The following is a 14,767-nucleotide window of genomic DNA, read 5'->3' on the forward strand; positions in this document are numbered from 1 at the left end:
GTAAGGTGCCATGTGAGGGACATTTCGCTCTGCCAGGCACTGGGCGTCTTTGCCAAAATGGCTTCTCCCCAGCGTCTGTGGGAGCTTGGCCATGTGGGGCCCGCCGGCACTGAAGCACCGGCATGCTACAGGGCTCCAAATGCACCTGGCACTGCTGTCCATGTGAGGGTCAACCCCATCTGCTTGAGACAGCAGCATGGGTTGCACAGGAAGCAGGGCTGCAGGCAGTAGCCATGGGTGAAGGGACAACGTGCATGAGAATAAGGCGGTTACCCATTCTCATTAATAAACTGAGCGACTGTGGCATTGATGCCTACACAGTTGGATGGGTCAAAAAATGGCTGATGGGGCGCACCCAGAGAGTGGTGGTGGATGGGTTGTACTCGACCTGGCGGGATGCGAACAGTGGGGCCCCCCAGGGCTCGGTCCTGGGGCCTACACTGTTCAACATCTTCATCAGCGACTTGGACGAGGGGGTGGAAAACACATTGTCCAAGTTTGCTGATGACACCAAGATGTGGGGAGAGGTAGGCACACTCGAAGGGAGAGAGAGGCTGCAATTAGACTTAAGACAGACTACAGAAGTGGGCGGATGGTAATAGGATGGGCTTCAATGTAGATAAATGCAGGGTGCTGCACCTTGGGAGAAGGAATCCAAAGCATACATACAAGCTGGGGAGCTCCCCCCTTGTGAGCACAGAGGCGGAAAGGGATCTTAGAGTCATTATTGATTCCAAGATGAACATTAGCTGCCAATGCCAGACCGCAGCCAGCAAAGCCAACCACACCTTGTCGTGCATCCAAAGCAACAGGGCAGGCCCTATGAGGAGAGGCTGAGGGACCTGAATCTGTTCAGCCTCAGCAAATGGAGGCTGAGGGGGGATTTGGTGGCTGTCTACAAACTCGTTAGGGGAGATCAGCAACAAACAGGAAGGGTCCTATTCCCCCCAGCAGCACCTGGGGTGACAAGGAACAATGGCCAGAAGCTGCTGAAGAATAGGTTCAGGTTAGATATTAGGAGGCACTATTTCACTGTCAGGGTAGCTAGGATCTGGAACCAACTTCCTAGGGAAGTGGTCCTCGCTCCTACCTTGGGTAAATTAAAAAAGAAGTTGGATGAACACCTGTCTGGAGTCGTGTGATCCCAGCGTGTGCTCCAACCAGTGACTGGGGGTTAGACTAGATGATCTATTCAGGTCCCTTCTGACCCCTAACTACAAGGAGGAAGGTGGTTTCATAGTTTCATAGAAGGCTGGAGCGGGCAGATTAATTTATGTCAGTAGCTTAAAATGCCTTGCACTGTTACTAAATATAGGTTATCAGATCAGCTGATGTGGCTGGTTAATCATCGGGTAGCGGCGAAGAGAACTTTGTCAGGGCATCCCTAGTTTCAGCCACTTTGAAAGCAGTTTACATGCACTGAACTTCTGTTATGTTACAGATTTCAACCGGTTTCCAATCACTTATACCAGTTTATGTGCAATGTCTGCCCCCAGCCCAAAGCATTAATGAAAATATTAAACAACACAGACCTCTTCCCAACTAGACATTGAGTCACTGATGATTACTTGATGAACATAAGTACTGATGTTGAACGATCACATATCCACCTTACAGTACTTTATCTAGTCTTTATTTCCTTAGTTTTCTAACGAGTGTGTCATGGAGCTCCTGCCAAAAGCCTTGCTAAAATCATGATAACATTTTTTTATGATATAAAAGCATGTTACAGAGAGGAATGTGATCAGTTTTCCAGGTCTACTGGGGACAGGCCAAAAAACCCAACAAATGTGAGGCTAAAGTATTAAACAAAATACTATCTGTCAGGGTGGTAAAATACAGTAATATCAGGTATGTTTCATTCCCCCCTTAAAGCAGGCAGGAGGAAAAGGGTGGGATGGAGGAAAGGAAGGACAAAGGAGGAAGGTCTTTCCCAGCCCTACATTTCACTGATTTTACATTCCTACAGAAAATCAATAGTGTTAAGTCTGCATTCATTTTCTTCAGATTATGTTCCCAACAAAAGAAAAATTAAGAAACCTGTCAGAAATTCTACATATTTTGTTATCTTGAATTGATCTTTCAAGTATCTTCCACAGTCCCCAGCAAAGCTATTAAAAAGAAAAAAGAAAAAACAATTAAACAGTTCTCTTCATAATTTCTTACCATCTACTTGATGTGGTTTTAGTTTAGTAACTATATGTCTGTTAACCTGCACTAATGGTTCTTTGGTTTCTTCATCTTCATCTAAAACCAGTTTAGTTGTAATAGGACACTTCAGAGGCGAAGCATCTTCTATTTCTATCACCTGAAAGCAAAAAAAAGCATACTGCATAATAGGAATCCACTGCCCATGACTAATTTGAGTCCTTTTAGAGAAAGACAAATTCAGAGTAGCAAGACCCTTATTTGCTAAACTCAAAAAGATTTTTTTTTTTTAAATCTAATGCTTTTATCTTTTCCCCATGTTAATTTACAGGATTTGTTTCTAATGAAAACTACTTACTGAAGGGTGGAGAATTTGCAAAGTTACAAGTTTCATTTTTATGAATGATTTGTATGCTTACATAAACCTACATTTTTTAAAACACACTGTTTTTTACCTCAGCTGAATTTATGCCTTTAAAATAGCACCAGCATTTCAATTACCTAGCAATATTCCACATATAGTAAATAAAACATACCTCTCTCAGTTTCTCTCTCTCTCGCTCTCTTTCTGCAATACGTTTTCTTCTTTCTTCCTCCTCTTTCAGTGCATTTTGTGTCTCTGTTCTAAGCTTATCATCTTTAATAATCTTTCTGATTTTCTTCCTGCCTTTTCCAGGAGATTTTGAATCATCATTCTCTTCCTCGTCAGAGTTGCTCTATTAGAATTCAAAAGAATTGATTGTTAATATGAAAAATAAAACAAAATATTGTAATCCTGACTTCTGAACTAGTGGTCAAATTCCTGACCAACAGGGCTCCTTTAGGCACTGGGGAATATGCCTGATTTTTAAACATAGGTAACAACCAGCACGATCTAAAACAATTCTTACAAACTCAAGCAGTTTATCATTCTTTATAAGATTTTGTAATCATGAATGTGTGCTAATGCAAAGGCATTAGAGGTACTTCCAAATAAATGTTAGGTAACATGATTTTAGAAAATCTCCTGTCTTCCCTTTCACTCAGTACATGCATCGATATGCCCAAATTTAACATCGCCAGCAAGTCCAGGTATGAAAGGCATCAAGAAAAGCCTACAAGTTCTTCTTCCCCATTTCTCCTGAATACCAAAAGATAGCTGATCTCTCTACCACCACCTGCTGCTACTGCTGAGCTAATGAAGACACATCAAGCATTTAAATTTCAAATTTAGATTTGAAATTGGGCTTCACAATAAAGCAATTTTGGAAATTTTCTTTCATCAAAAACAGAAAAAAAATCTCCCATTAGGAACTTAAGGACAAGGGCTTCCCCCCCCCCCCCCCACTTCTACTGTGGAGCTTGAAGATTTAAATTTTGTGTACTGTTTTAAACAAGGAGGAAAAAAGTATTGTGTAAAAAAATTCTCTCAATGGACCAGGAGATCTTGAATTTGCGTGCTAACATAAAAAATAAATATAAATTTCAAGCTTTTGCTAGAGTGTTCAATTCACTGCAAACTGTATCAAATAAAACTTGATTACAAGACAGTCTATACACGTGTGCGCGACCAATACAAGTCTAGATGAAATTATGCTGAAATAAGTTTAGTGCGAATTATGTTAGTTGCTGATGGCTTTACATTACAAAAGAATCCTTAAAGTTGATACTGTGGCCAGCTTTGGATCCTTGATTGAAAACTCTTCCACTTAGACACCTACAATGTTGTAAATTGAAAATAGTCGAGTAGATTGAAGCACTAATATGAATATTCTCGCTCTCTTTCTTTCATAATGAAAAAAAACATATTTCAGTGTGATTTCATCTAGCTTTGCATTTAAGTCTTGTATTGCAGAACATATGCCAAACAGCACACGCTATTATTTGAGAAGAGTTAGCAATGTTATCTGCACATTTGAAGTTTTGTTACTACAATTATTTGCTGAATTTTAAAAAATTCAAAATGTTGCAAAATATATAGAAAAAGACAATGTCCTATCCTACCCTTTGAAAATGCATGATCTAGAGACCAAACTACCCTGACAGCTATTATCAAAATCACAAAGGTCATTATGCTGTTTCACCAGTTCATTCAGAACAAACATTCTGTCCAGTACCTTGTTTTCACTGGAAGAATCCTCCTGAACTTTAATGCGTCGCCTTTTCTTTTTTTGCTTGTAACTGCGGTTTTCTTCTGCCTCGGCTTTCTTAGAAGATCTAAAAATATTAAACGAAAACAAAAAAAACCCCCACTCATGCTTTGCCAAGAATGGATAAAAAATGTTGATTTTCTTTTTATGAAATATTCTTCCATTCGATACAGGATATTTCCATCCCTCGCCAAAATGAAGTTACTTATATTTATAAATATTTCACTAATGCTGTAAAAGCAAACTAAACATTTGCCTAGAATAGGGTAGGCAACCCCCAGCATGCATGCCAGAGCCTGGCACGCAAAGGCATTACACTTGGCACTTGCACCTCAAGGAAAGGGCCAGGGCTGCGCAGCCACATCAAGGATTAGGCCCCTCGCTGCTCCTCCACCATCCATCCCTGGCACGCCAACATCTTACAAGTTGAGGTTGCAGGTGTTTTAGGCACTCTACCCAAAAACGTTGCCAACTCCTGGCCTAGAATGAAGTCAAGAAGCTACTCTACTAGCTTTTTCCTATCCGTTTACAACAAGTACATCATATCAGTTTTCTGTTTTGTTTCTGCCTTTAATAGACATGAAAAATTATATTTTCCCATGCATGGACCCCCACTGCCAGATATGCAATAACACCAAGTTATAGACCTTAACAAGATAAACCATAGCACAGTTTTACCTAAGTGATTCCACAGTTTCTATCACGGTGAAGAAGCAATTCCACACAAATTTTATAGTAGTTGCACACAAAATGTAAACTGTTTGTATGGATGTCACTTTTGTGGGACAACAGAAACAAGGTAACTGATTATTTTCAAACGCTCTCTCACAAGACACAAATAATAAGGGTCCATCTTAAACAACTGCCAAGAAGTTCAGGATTAAAAAAAATAAAAATACTTAACTGTTAATAAGAATCCACTGTTCTTGGACTGCAGCACACTTGGCACAAAAAATACTTAGTACTTTGACAGTTTTATCCTCTTGCTAACCAAGGCTTAAAATTCTCTGCCAGCACATAGTCAAACTCAAATTCAACTGAACTTCCTGGCTATTGCTGGTCAGCCAATTTGCAGAAATGAAAATTATTCCATACCATAATTCTAATTTTAGGCTCATATACACAGCATAACAGAGAACCTGGGACTCTCTGTTACTTAAAGGGGGAAAATCAGCCCAGAGAGGAAGCACAGTGTGCTAGGCAGGGCACAGCTGCATTTGGGTTGCCATAATAACCAGGCAATGAGATCAATTAGCAGGGACCTGCAGACAGCCCAGGGTACTCTCCTGACCAGAAGGGGGCAACATCCTGGGAAACATAAGTCTGGCAAGTCAGTTGAGCCCTGCAAGCCACAGGGTTAGAAGCTCCTGGCCAGAAAAGCTACTACTACCAGGGAATGCTAAATGAACTGCTGTGCCATCTTGGGAGAGCAGTGAGGCTCTGGGAGCTCATAGGGATATAACCCAGAGTTGGGAGGTTATGTGGATACCAGAGGCGAGGGAAAGTTTTCCCCTTTAAAGGGGCAGTTGCTGGGCCCAGAGGGAAGATTCGTTATAGCCAGGGGCCTTATCTTTTGGTTCCAGTTCATGCTGGTGGTTTGGGTTGGGACTGTAAGGGGAGGTATTTGGAGGTCCCATTGGTGCCCTAGGGGCACATGATCGCCTTGAGCCCTGCAAACTCAGGGCAGAGAGGGCTGAGCCTGGAACAAGGCAGAGCATGGAGCTGCAAAGCCCAAGGCAGGGCCAAGGAGCCCAGTGCCCAAGAGGGGTGGCAAACCGGGGCTAGGAGCCCAGCAGCCCAACAGGGGCAGAGACAGGGGCCCCACATCCAAGAGAGCAAGACTAAAGCTGGTGCCTGAAAGCTAGGCTCAATACAGTGGTCCCAGGCTAGAAGGCCCAACCAGAGAAAGGGGGAGGAGGCTGAGGAGGGCCAAACCTCAGAGAGTGACAGTACAGAAACGCCTGAGGCATGGGACAGTGTAGGAGCAGACGGAGCCATGTAATTAGCCCTTAAGGCTTGTAGGTGCCCTGGGGCACCCAGGTAGAGAGCACCCTATGCAGCTCAGGAGCTAGGTCAGGGCCAGCAGTGCAGGAGGGACCTGCTGGCTAGTGGGTAGAATAAGGCTTGCTCTAGGACTTTCAAGTCAGTATCCCTTTCTATGCAAAAGGTACATCAAGGCATGGCAGACGAGAAGGAGGTGAGGGGCCTAGAGGCAGAGCAGGGCATGGGTTGCTGAGCCACCAGGGAGCATCACGGCCACCACTGGGACTCTAATGTGCTACACAAGCCATACAAGTCAATAGGAGCATATGGATTATAGTCTTTGAAAATATAACCTCTGTCTGAAATGCTCTGATAAACAATCTTGCCTCCTCAATGACTTTTTAAAAAAAAGGTTATTTAAGGTGATTAAAGCTTATTCATACCTTGTTCTACGACGCTGGTCATCTTCAGACTCGCTAACTTCTTCACTAACTTCAGATTCATGAAACTCTGAGTCATTTGAGCCATCGCTGCTCACTTGAAAAAGAAAGAAAAAAAAATAGACTACCGACCATTGTTATAAACTAAAGCAACATCAACGTAGCTTTTCTAATTTTAAAAAAAAAGTTTATTATATGCTGCAAGCTGCACAAACTCACCTCAGTCAATACCAAGCAGAATTCAATATGCTGCTAATAAAATGTGTCAGGTAAGGTATAACAATGAGGCCACGAGAAAGAAGTGGCTATATGGAGCAGGGGTGGACAACCTAACGTAGCAGCCGCAAGTGACACAAGCAACCTCTGCATGAGTCACATGGCAGACTGGAGGGGACAGGCAGCACAATAAGCAGGGGAAGGGGAACAGAGTGACACGCAGGGAGGGTACACAGCTTATTTGTGGCATGCCTGCCACGATGGCCCCTACCAGAGCATAAGTTAAACCCTGAAGTAAAAGGTTGGCACAGAAGATTGATGGACTTCATAAACACAGTAATTATCCAATCCAAATTAGGAAAAAACACTCAAAAAAAGCAATAAATATTTATTTTAAAGGAATGCTGTCAGGTAGCCTGATTTTGTTAAAGACCTTTGTCTTAATACAAATATTTTCATGACTTGTTTTTAATTTATTGCATATGGTTCTTCTTGGATTTAATTTTCCCGTATTGGCCTAGTATATGAAAACCAAAGGAAGAAACAAACTCCCATTCCGTATGCTAAAAGGTAAATTAGATGGAAGTCTAAATAATCTATATTAGCAAGGACTAACCTTTTTGGCAGGCATACCACAAATTAACCATGCACTCTCTCCAGATGCCACTCTATTCCTCTTCCCGTGCTTGATCTACTGCTCTGCTTTCTGCTCCCCGACCTGTGACTCCCTGACTTACCTGCTGCTAGGCTTTCCGCTTCCTAGTCTGTGCTCCCTGCCTGTTGTTTTCTATTCCCTGCTCCACCTGCCACTGTGCTACCTGTCCCCTCCCCATCTGCCATATACAAAGGCTGTCATGCCACAAGGTTGACACCCCTATTCTATATTGCAATTAACACAAATTGAATGCATTACACAATCATGTCTGTGTGTTTTTTACCCTAACATTGCCCCTACAATGTAACATGGCTTAGCAGGGAACTTCAATAAGCTAAAAATCACAAAAAGGAAGCTTATAAGAAGTGGAAACTTGGACAAGTAACTAGGGAAGAATATAAGAGCACTGCTCGGGCATGCAGGGATGAAGTCAGGAAGGCCAAAGAGCAATTGGAGCTGCAGCTAGCAGGGGATGTGAAGGGTAACAAGAAGGGCTTCTGTAAGTAAGTCAATAGCAAGAGGAGGATCAGGGAAAGTGTGGGTCCCCTTACTGAATAGGGGAGGCAACCTTGTAATAGAGGCTGCAGAAAAGGACAAAGTGCTCAATGCCTTCTTTGCCTCAGTCTTCACAAGCAAGGTCAGTTCCCAGACTACTACACTGGGCAGCACAGTATGATCTACCCCCCGCATGCCCGTTTCCTCCCCCCTCCCCTTCCACCACACCTAACTTACCAGCTGGAGGCAGCAGTATTGGAAATCAAATCAGTATTGGCTGATAGGCCTCCTTAAACATCGGCCCCAAAAATCTCTAACAGTGCACCTCTAGTGCAAGTCCATAGGGCTGATCAGATGCACCTGACGGTGCTGAGGAAGTTGGCTGATGAGATGACAGAGCCACTGACCATCATCTTTGCAAATTCAGGGTGATCAGGAGAGGACCCAGATGATTGGAAAAGGGCAAACATGGTACCCATACTTAAGAAAGGGGAAAAAGGAGGATCCAAGGAACTACAGACCAGTCAGCCCCACCTCAGTCCCTAGAAAAATCATGGAGCAGATCCTCAAGAAATCCATTTCTAAGCACTTGGAAGAGAAGGTGGTTAGGAACAGTCAGTATGGATTCACCAGGAGCTAATAATTCCTGACCACCTTCTATGATGAGATGGCTAGCTCTGTGGATGCAGGGAGACCAGTGCATGTGGTGGTACCTTGGTTTTAGCACAGCTTTTGATACAGTCTCCCACAACATTCTCACAGCCAAGCTAAGGAAGTACGGGTTGGATGAGTGGACTGTTAGGTGGACAGAAAACTGGCTGGAGCATTGAGTTCAGAGAACAGTAGTCAATGGCTCGATATCTAATCGGAAGCCGGTATCAAGTGGAGTGTGCCAGGGGCCGGTTTTGTTCAATGTCTTCATCAACGACTTGGAAGATGGCCCAGAGTGCACCCTCAGTAAGTGTGAAGATGACACCAAGCTGGGGGGCATAGTAGATAGGCTTGGAGGGTAGGGCTAGGATTCAGACTGACCTAGACAAATTGGAGGACTGGGCTGAAAGAAATCTTATGAGGTTCAACAAGGACAAGTGGAAGTCCTGCATTTAGGACGGAACAATCCCATACACCAGTACAGGCTGGGGGCTGACTGGGTGGGCAGCAGCTCTGAAGAAAGAGGACCTGGGGGTTACAGTGGACAACCAGCTGAATATGAGCCAGCAGTGTGCCCTTGTTGCCAGGAAGGCTAATGGTATACTGGGCTGAATTGGTAGGTGTGTTGCCAGCAGGTCAAGGGACGTGATTATTCCCCTCTATTCAGCACTGGTGAGGCCACATCTGGAGTACTGAGTTCAGTTTTGGACCCTGCACTGAGAAAGAATGTGGACAAATTGAAAAGACTCCAGAGGAGGGCAACAAAAATGGTGAGGGGGCTGGGAAACATGACTTAAGAGGAAAGACTGAGGGAACTGGGCTTATTTAGTACAGTGAAGAGGAGATCGAGAGGGGACTTAATAGCAGCCTTCAACTACCTGAAGGAGGGGTTGAAAGAAGATGAAGCTAGGCTGTTCTTGGTGGCAGATGACAGAACAAGGATCAATGGTCTCAAGTTGCAGCAAGGGAAGTTTAGGTTAGATATTAGGAAGAATTTTCTTACTAGGAGGGTACTAAAAACACTGGAACAGGTTACCCAGAGAGGTGGTATATGCTCCATCCTTGGAGGTTTTTAAAAACTGGCAAGACAAAAGTTTGACTGGGATGATCCAGTTGGGGATGGTCCTGGTTTGAGCAGAGGGTTGGATTAGATGACCTCCTAAATTCCCTTCCAACCCTAACTTTCTATGATTCTATTTATTTCAAAGTAAAAAGAGAAAGACAGTTTCATATCTTCCACCATTTCAGACAACCAACACACACGCGAAGTAATTTAAAAAACTGCCTCTCAGCTATGTTCAAAGTAAAATATCAAATTTCACTATAATATGACTTGACAAAGTCGGACTTCATGGTTTTAGCTTTTCACGTCAATTTGGATTCTACTTTCCTCAGAAGACCAACGAATTTAAGGGACATATTAGGTAACAAGAGACTTCAGTAGAGTAGCGCATGCGTCTTCACTGATCCTTCCCCCCCCCCATGATAAGCCTGCTCATGCTGCCATCACATCTTCCCTCGCACTGTACAACCTCACAAGAGGTCCTTGTAGGAACTTTAAGGCTTGTCCTGGGGCCTCCCCAATGAATAAACATCTGAAGGTCATCTGCACTCTACAAACATCACATGCCATCACCTGCTTACAGCGCCCCTTGGCTGTCTACGTTGCACAGATGGGGTGATTCCTACAAGAGAATGAATGACCTCTGTTTTCATATCAATTCCAGAAAGACACACAAGCCAGTGGCAGAACACTTTAACCTCCCTAGACATTCCACCACTGACCTCAGAGTGGCTGTTCTTAGATAAAGACATTTAAAAGCCAACTTGAAATGGAAACTGCAGAACTAGCAATCATCCACAGACTGGACTGTATTAATTGTGGCCTATGGATTCTTATCCCAAGACTATGGATTCTTATCCCATTACCTGAATTAGTTTTGATAACATCCATGTCCCTCAGTGGGGTAAACAGCTTCTGCCCACCTAGCCTCTCCCAGCAGTGCCTCCTCCATTATCCTTCCTTTTCCCTACCCTTAGTTTTCTAATCACTGCTTTCTATCCTTCCTTTTCCCTACTGCTTCCTACAGTTCCTCCGTAGCATCTAATTAAGTAAGCTGCTACTTATGTAAGCTTAAACATCTCTGATTTAGTTAGTACATGGCTATAAACGGATTTCACATTTATCTTAGAACAAACCATTTAATCCTGGAAAAAAGTGCCATTTTAAGGATGTCAGTGTCTGTTGTACTGGATAAATCCTAAAAATATTTTTCAGATGAGGTAGAGACAATTTATGCAGAGATATTATAAAGCATGTTTACATAGTTATCCCAGGATTGCATTACTAAATCAATGACAGAAAAGCAGCATTGCATTCAGCCACTCAACTAAACCCCAATTAGAAGGGAGCTGTGTGTTCACACAAATCCCGAGATGTCCTGGAACAAAAATAACACAGGAACAACTACAACATCTGTTCCTAATCTAAAGAAGTGCAAATTCACCCTGCCTTTTTCCTGCCTTCAGATTAATATGGTTAACTACCTCTCTTTGGTACCTACCTTCCATGGCTGCTAGTCAATCTGGTTAATAATATTTCCAAATTAAAAAAAAAAAAAAATCATGAACCAAGCCTTTCAAAATCATAAGAAATAAATGCTGGCTTCTTTTTATCTGCTTTCTATGCATATATGGGGCAGACTTACACATTTACAAGCTTTCCCCAAAAACCACATGAGCTAAATACTTTCTATATTAAGTAACTATCAATTCTCATATAGCCTCATTTACTCATATAGTCTCAAACCCTTAATTAAAAGAAAAAATCAAGACAGGAATCAGGTAATTAACAAGGCAAAGGGCCCCAGCAAGTGGCCTGACCATGTCTAGTTTAGCATTTGCTTGACAATATATGTGTTGTGATCTTAAATATATAGATATATTTTTAAATATAGAAAGTATATTTAAAATATATATAATATATGATAAACAACTATAAAACTGCAGAGACAGAGAACAAATATCGGTATGGGAGGCATTATGAAATGTACAGATGCAATAGGAGGATGTTTTATTGTATTAGGTACAAGCATGACAATTGGCAAACCATGGTTTAGGCAGAGACAGACAGACCGTGAAAATGCTAATGTTGGCAGGATGGAGTGCAGCGAGCCATACAGATACTAAGAAAAGAGAAAAGTTCATAGATGTTGAGGTCAGAAGGGACCTCAATAGATTGAGTCCGACCCCCTGCATAGGCACGAAAGAGTGCTGGGTTCAGATAACCCCAGCCAGATGCTTCCGTAACCTCCTCTTGAAGACCCCCAGGGTAGGGGAGAGCACCACCTCCCTTGGGAGCCCATTCCAGATTTTGGCCACTAACTGTGAAGAAGTTCCTCCTAACGTCCAGTCTAAATCTGCTCCCTGCTAGTTTATGGCCATTATTTCTTGTGACCCCCAGGGGCGCCTTGGTGAGTAAAGCCTCACCAATCTTCTCTGGACCCTCTCCAGGTTATCCACATACCTCTTGAAGTGCGGCGCCCAAAACTGCACGCAGTACTCCAACTGTGGTCTGACCAGCACCCGATAGAGGGGAAGTATCACCTCCTTGGCTCTGTTTGTCATGCATCAGCTGATGCACGATAAAGTGCCGTTAGCTTTTCTGATGGCCTTGTCACACTGACGACTCATGTTCACCTTGGAGACCACTAGGACTCCAAGATCCCTTTCCGCTTCCGTGCTACTGAGCAGGTCATTTCCTAGGCAGTAGGTGTGCTGGACATTTTTCCTCCCTAGGTGCAGCACTTTGCATTTCTCCTTGTTAAATCGCATTCTATTGTTTTCTGCCCTTTTGTCCAACCTGTCCAGGTCTGCCTGTAGTTGTTTCCTGGCCTCCGGTGTGTCCACTTTTCCCCACAGTTTTGTATTATCCACAAACTTGGACAGAGTACACTTCACTCCCTCGTCCAAGTCACTGATGAAGACACTGAAGAGTATCGGTCCAAGGACCGAGCCCTGCGGGACCCCACTGCCCATGTCCTTCCAGGTCGATACTGACCCATCCACCAACAGTTGGGGGATGGGTATGCCAAATGCCGACTCCAGAAGTCCTAGGAAGATACCCATCAGGAATGGATCAGGGAAATAAGAGCTTTCACGATTTTCGGGAAAAACAAGACAGGTAGGCATTGAAGTTTCCAGATAGATCTGATCAGTTCCTGGAACGCAGAAAGTGATGATACAGTAACAAGTCAAGAAGGATAAAATGGAGCAAGAGGCAGGGGTTCTATACCAGTGCTGGAATCAGCCAGCATAGAACAGCTAGACTCTTCCTTTAATTCAACACTAAAAATGTAATTTATACATTCAATTTGTGCACTAGTGGATAAACAGCTCTAATTGCTTTTCTTCCAATGTCAATAAAATCATCCTCACACTGACCAAAATAGCATAATTAATTGCAAGTACCAAGTATGCACTATTAATATTAATTCCTGTCACATGTACCAAGAAAAAAATTATAAGGAGCTAGGAAACAGCTGCTAAGTCAAGTAAAATAAAAAATACCCTAGGTGTCATTTAACAGCGCCACCTGCTGTCCAATTGTGAACCATATTAGAAAGCTTGCAATGTTGCAAAAATTAATCCACCACTACAGAGGAAATTTCTATTGACATAAGAGCTATGTATATAGTGTGAAAGATAGAAATTCCAGAAAAGACAGGAGAGGAAATTAAGTTTTCATGAATAATACATTTTAGATTTGGCCTCTCTTACTTGGGATTAAGACTTCATGACTCAACCACACTAATCCAATTTGGGGGACGCATTAAGTAGAGAGAGAAGTTCTGCTATCCAGTTACATTCACTACTAGTGTTATAAATAATAAAACTCACAACTGAACATAAAACTGAGCTTGGGGCAATGGATATGAAACTGGGCTTGGGTCAAGTTTAAGGAGGGTTGTGGATATAATTAAACATTTTTGTTCAAAAGTTGAATTCTATTCAAAATGTTCTGGTTTTAGAAATGCTGAAAATCTTAAAACTTTTTTGTTCTTAAATAAAAGGAAATGAGTTAATATCATCATTTAGATTTGCTAACTTTTGCTGCCCAGACATGCGTCAAAACAAAATTATTCAGCCAATCAAAAATTTACCAAATACATTCAATAAAAAAAGTTACTGAAAACCCTTTTTCATGGGGCAGTTAAAATTAATTTTAAAAGTTAGTGATAAAATACTGTTTGCTCATCTCTTCCAGTACATATTAGAAAAGAAAATATGGACGTGAGACATTTAAGGACACTGATCCCCAGTGCCTCTAATATGAGTGACTACAAAAAAAAGGAGTAACTGATGGTGCCAAGGGATGAAAGGAGATGTGTGGAAGTCCCAAGTCTACAATTCAGAAAAATCTTCTCTCTACAGGAAATCTCCATGCTACCCTACTTTGGACATGTTTCATTGCAACATAAATGCACATACTTGTCTCACAAACATAGATTTTTATTTATTTATTTTTTTACCTTTCCTTCTATTTCTGCGTTTGCCTTCTTTAGTGTCTTTAGATTTTCTTTTCTTTTCTTCCCCAGATTCTCCATCACTCACAGTTAGCTTATGTCTCAGCAGCCTGTGTCTATATCTAGGCTTCTTTGATTCTTCATCATCTGAATCTGATTCAGAATTCTCTTCCTTTTCATTCTCCTCTGTCAAAGAGAAAATTCAGCATAGAACTCATATTGGTAATGGCTTTCCCATTTAAATTCATTGTGGGCAAATGTTATGCACCATTAGGAAACTATAAACAAACACATAGCTGTATGTTGGTATTACAGATATTCTGATTTTGTAGAAGACAACACATGAATTAGCAGCTATGCTTACCAGCAATATGTATTTCATGTATTTTAATCGTTTATCTCTTTTTAATGAATTGCATGTTACTCAATATACTTGGAGGTTTTATGAACTGGTTACAAAATCTGGCACAAAGAAAAAAGATCTTGAACAAGTCAAACACAGAATAATCACAGAACCCTGCCAAC

At 42.1% G+C, this 14,767-nt stretch overlaps 1 protein-coding gene across 6 annotated transcripts in view; it reads right to left on the reverse strand.

Annotated features, from left to right (window-relative positions):
• ATRX (ATRX, chromatin remodeler) overlaps window positions 1-14,767 on the reverse strand; it is a 139,042-nt gene that overhangs the window by 74,223 nt on the left and 50,052 nt on the right. For all 6 annotated transcript variants that reach the window (XR_003096056.1, XM_006032696.3, XM_025214447.1 and 3 more), the window contains 5 exons: window positions 14,249-14,428; window positions 6,704-6,797; window positions 4,245-4,344; window positions 2,685-2,864; window positions 2,167-2,308 (listed from right to left, as the gene is read on the reverse strand). Coding sequence is in view for 5 of the 6 variants with exons in the window: in XM_006032696.3 (XP_006032758.2) it covers window positions 2,167-2,308; window positions 2,685-2,864; window positions 4,245-4,344; window positions 6,704-6,797; window positions 14,249-14,428 (696 nt within the window). In the remaining variant the exon portion in view is untranslated. The remainder of the gene's footprint in view (window positions 1-2,166; window positions 2,309-2,684; window positions 2,865-4,244; window positions 4,345-6,703; window positions 6,798-14,248; window positions 14,429-14,767) is intronic.

This window comes from Alligator sinensis, unplaced genomic scaffold (assembly GCF_000455745.1).
Source record: "Alligator sinensis unplaced genomic scaffold, ASM45574v1 scaffold1196_1, whole genome shotgun sequence".
Classification (NCBI taxonomy): Eukaryota; Metazoa; Chordata; order Crocodylia; family Alligatoridae; genus Alligator; species Alligator sinensis.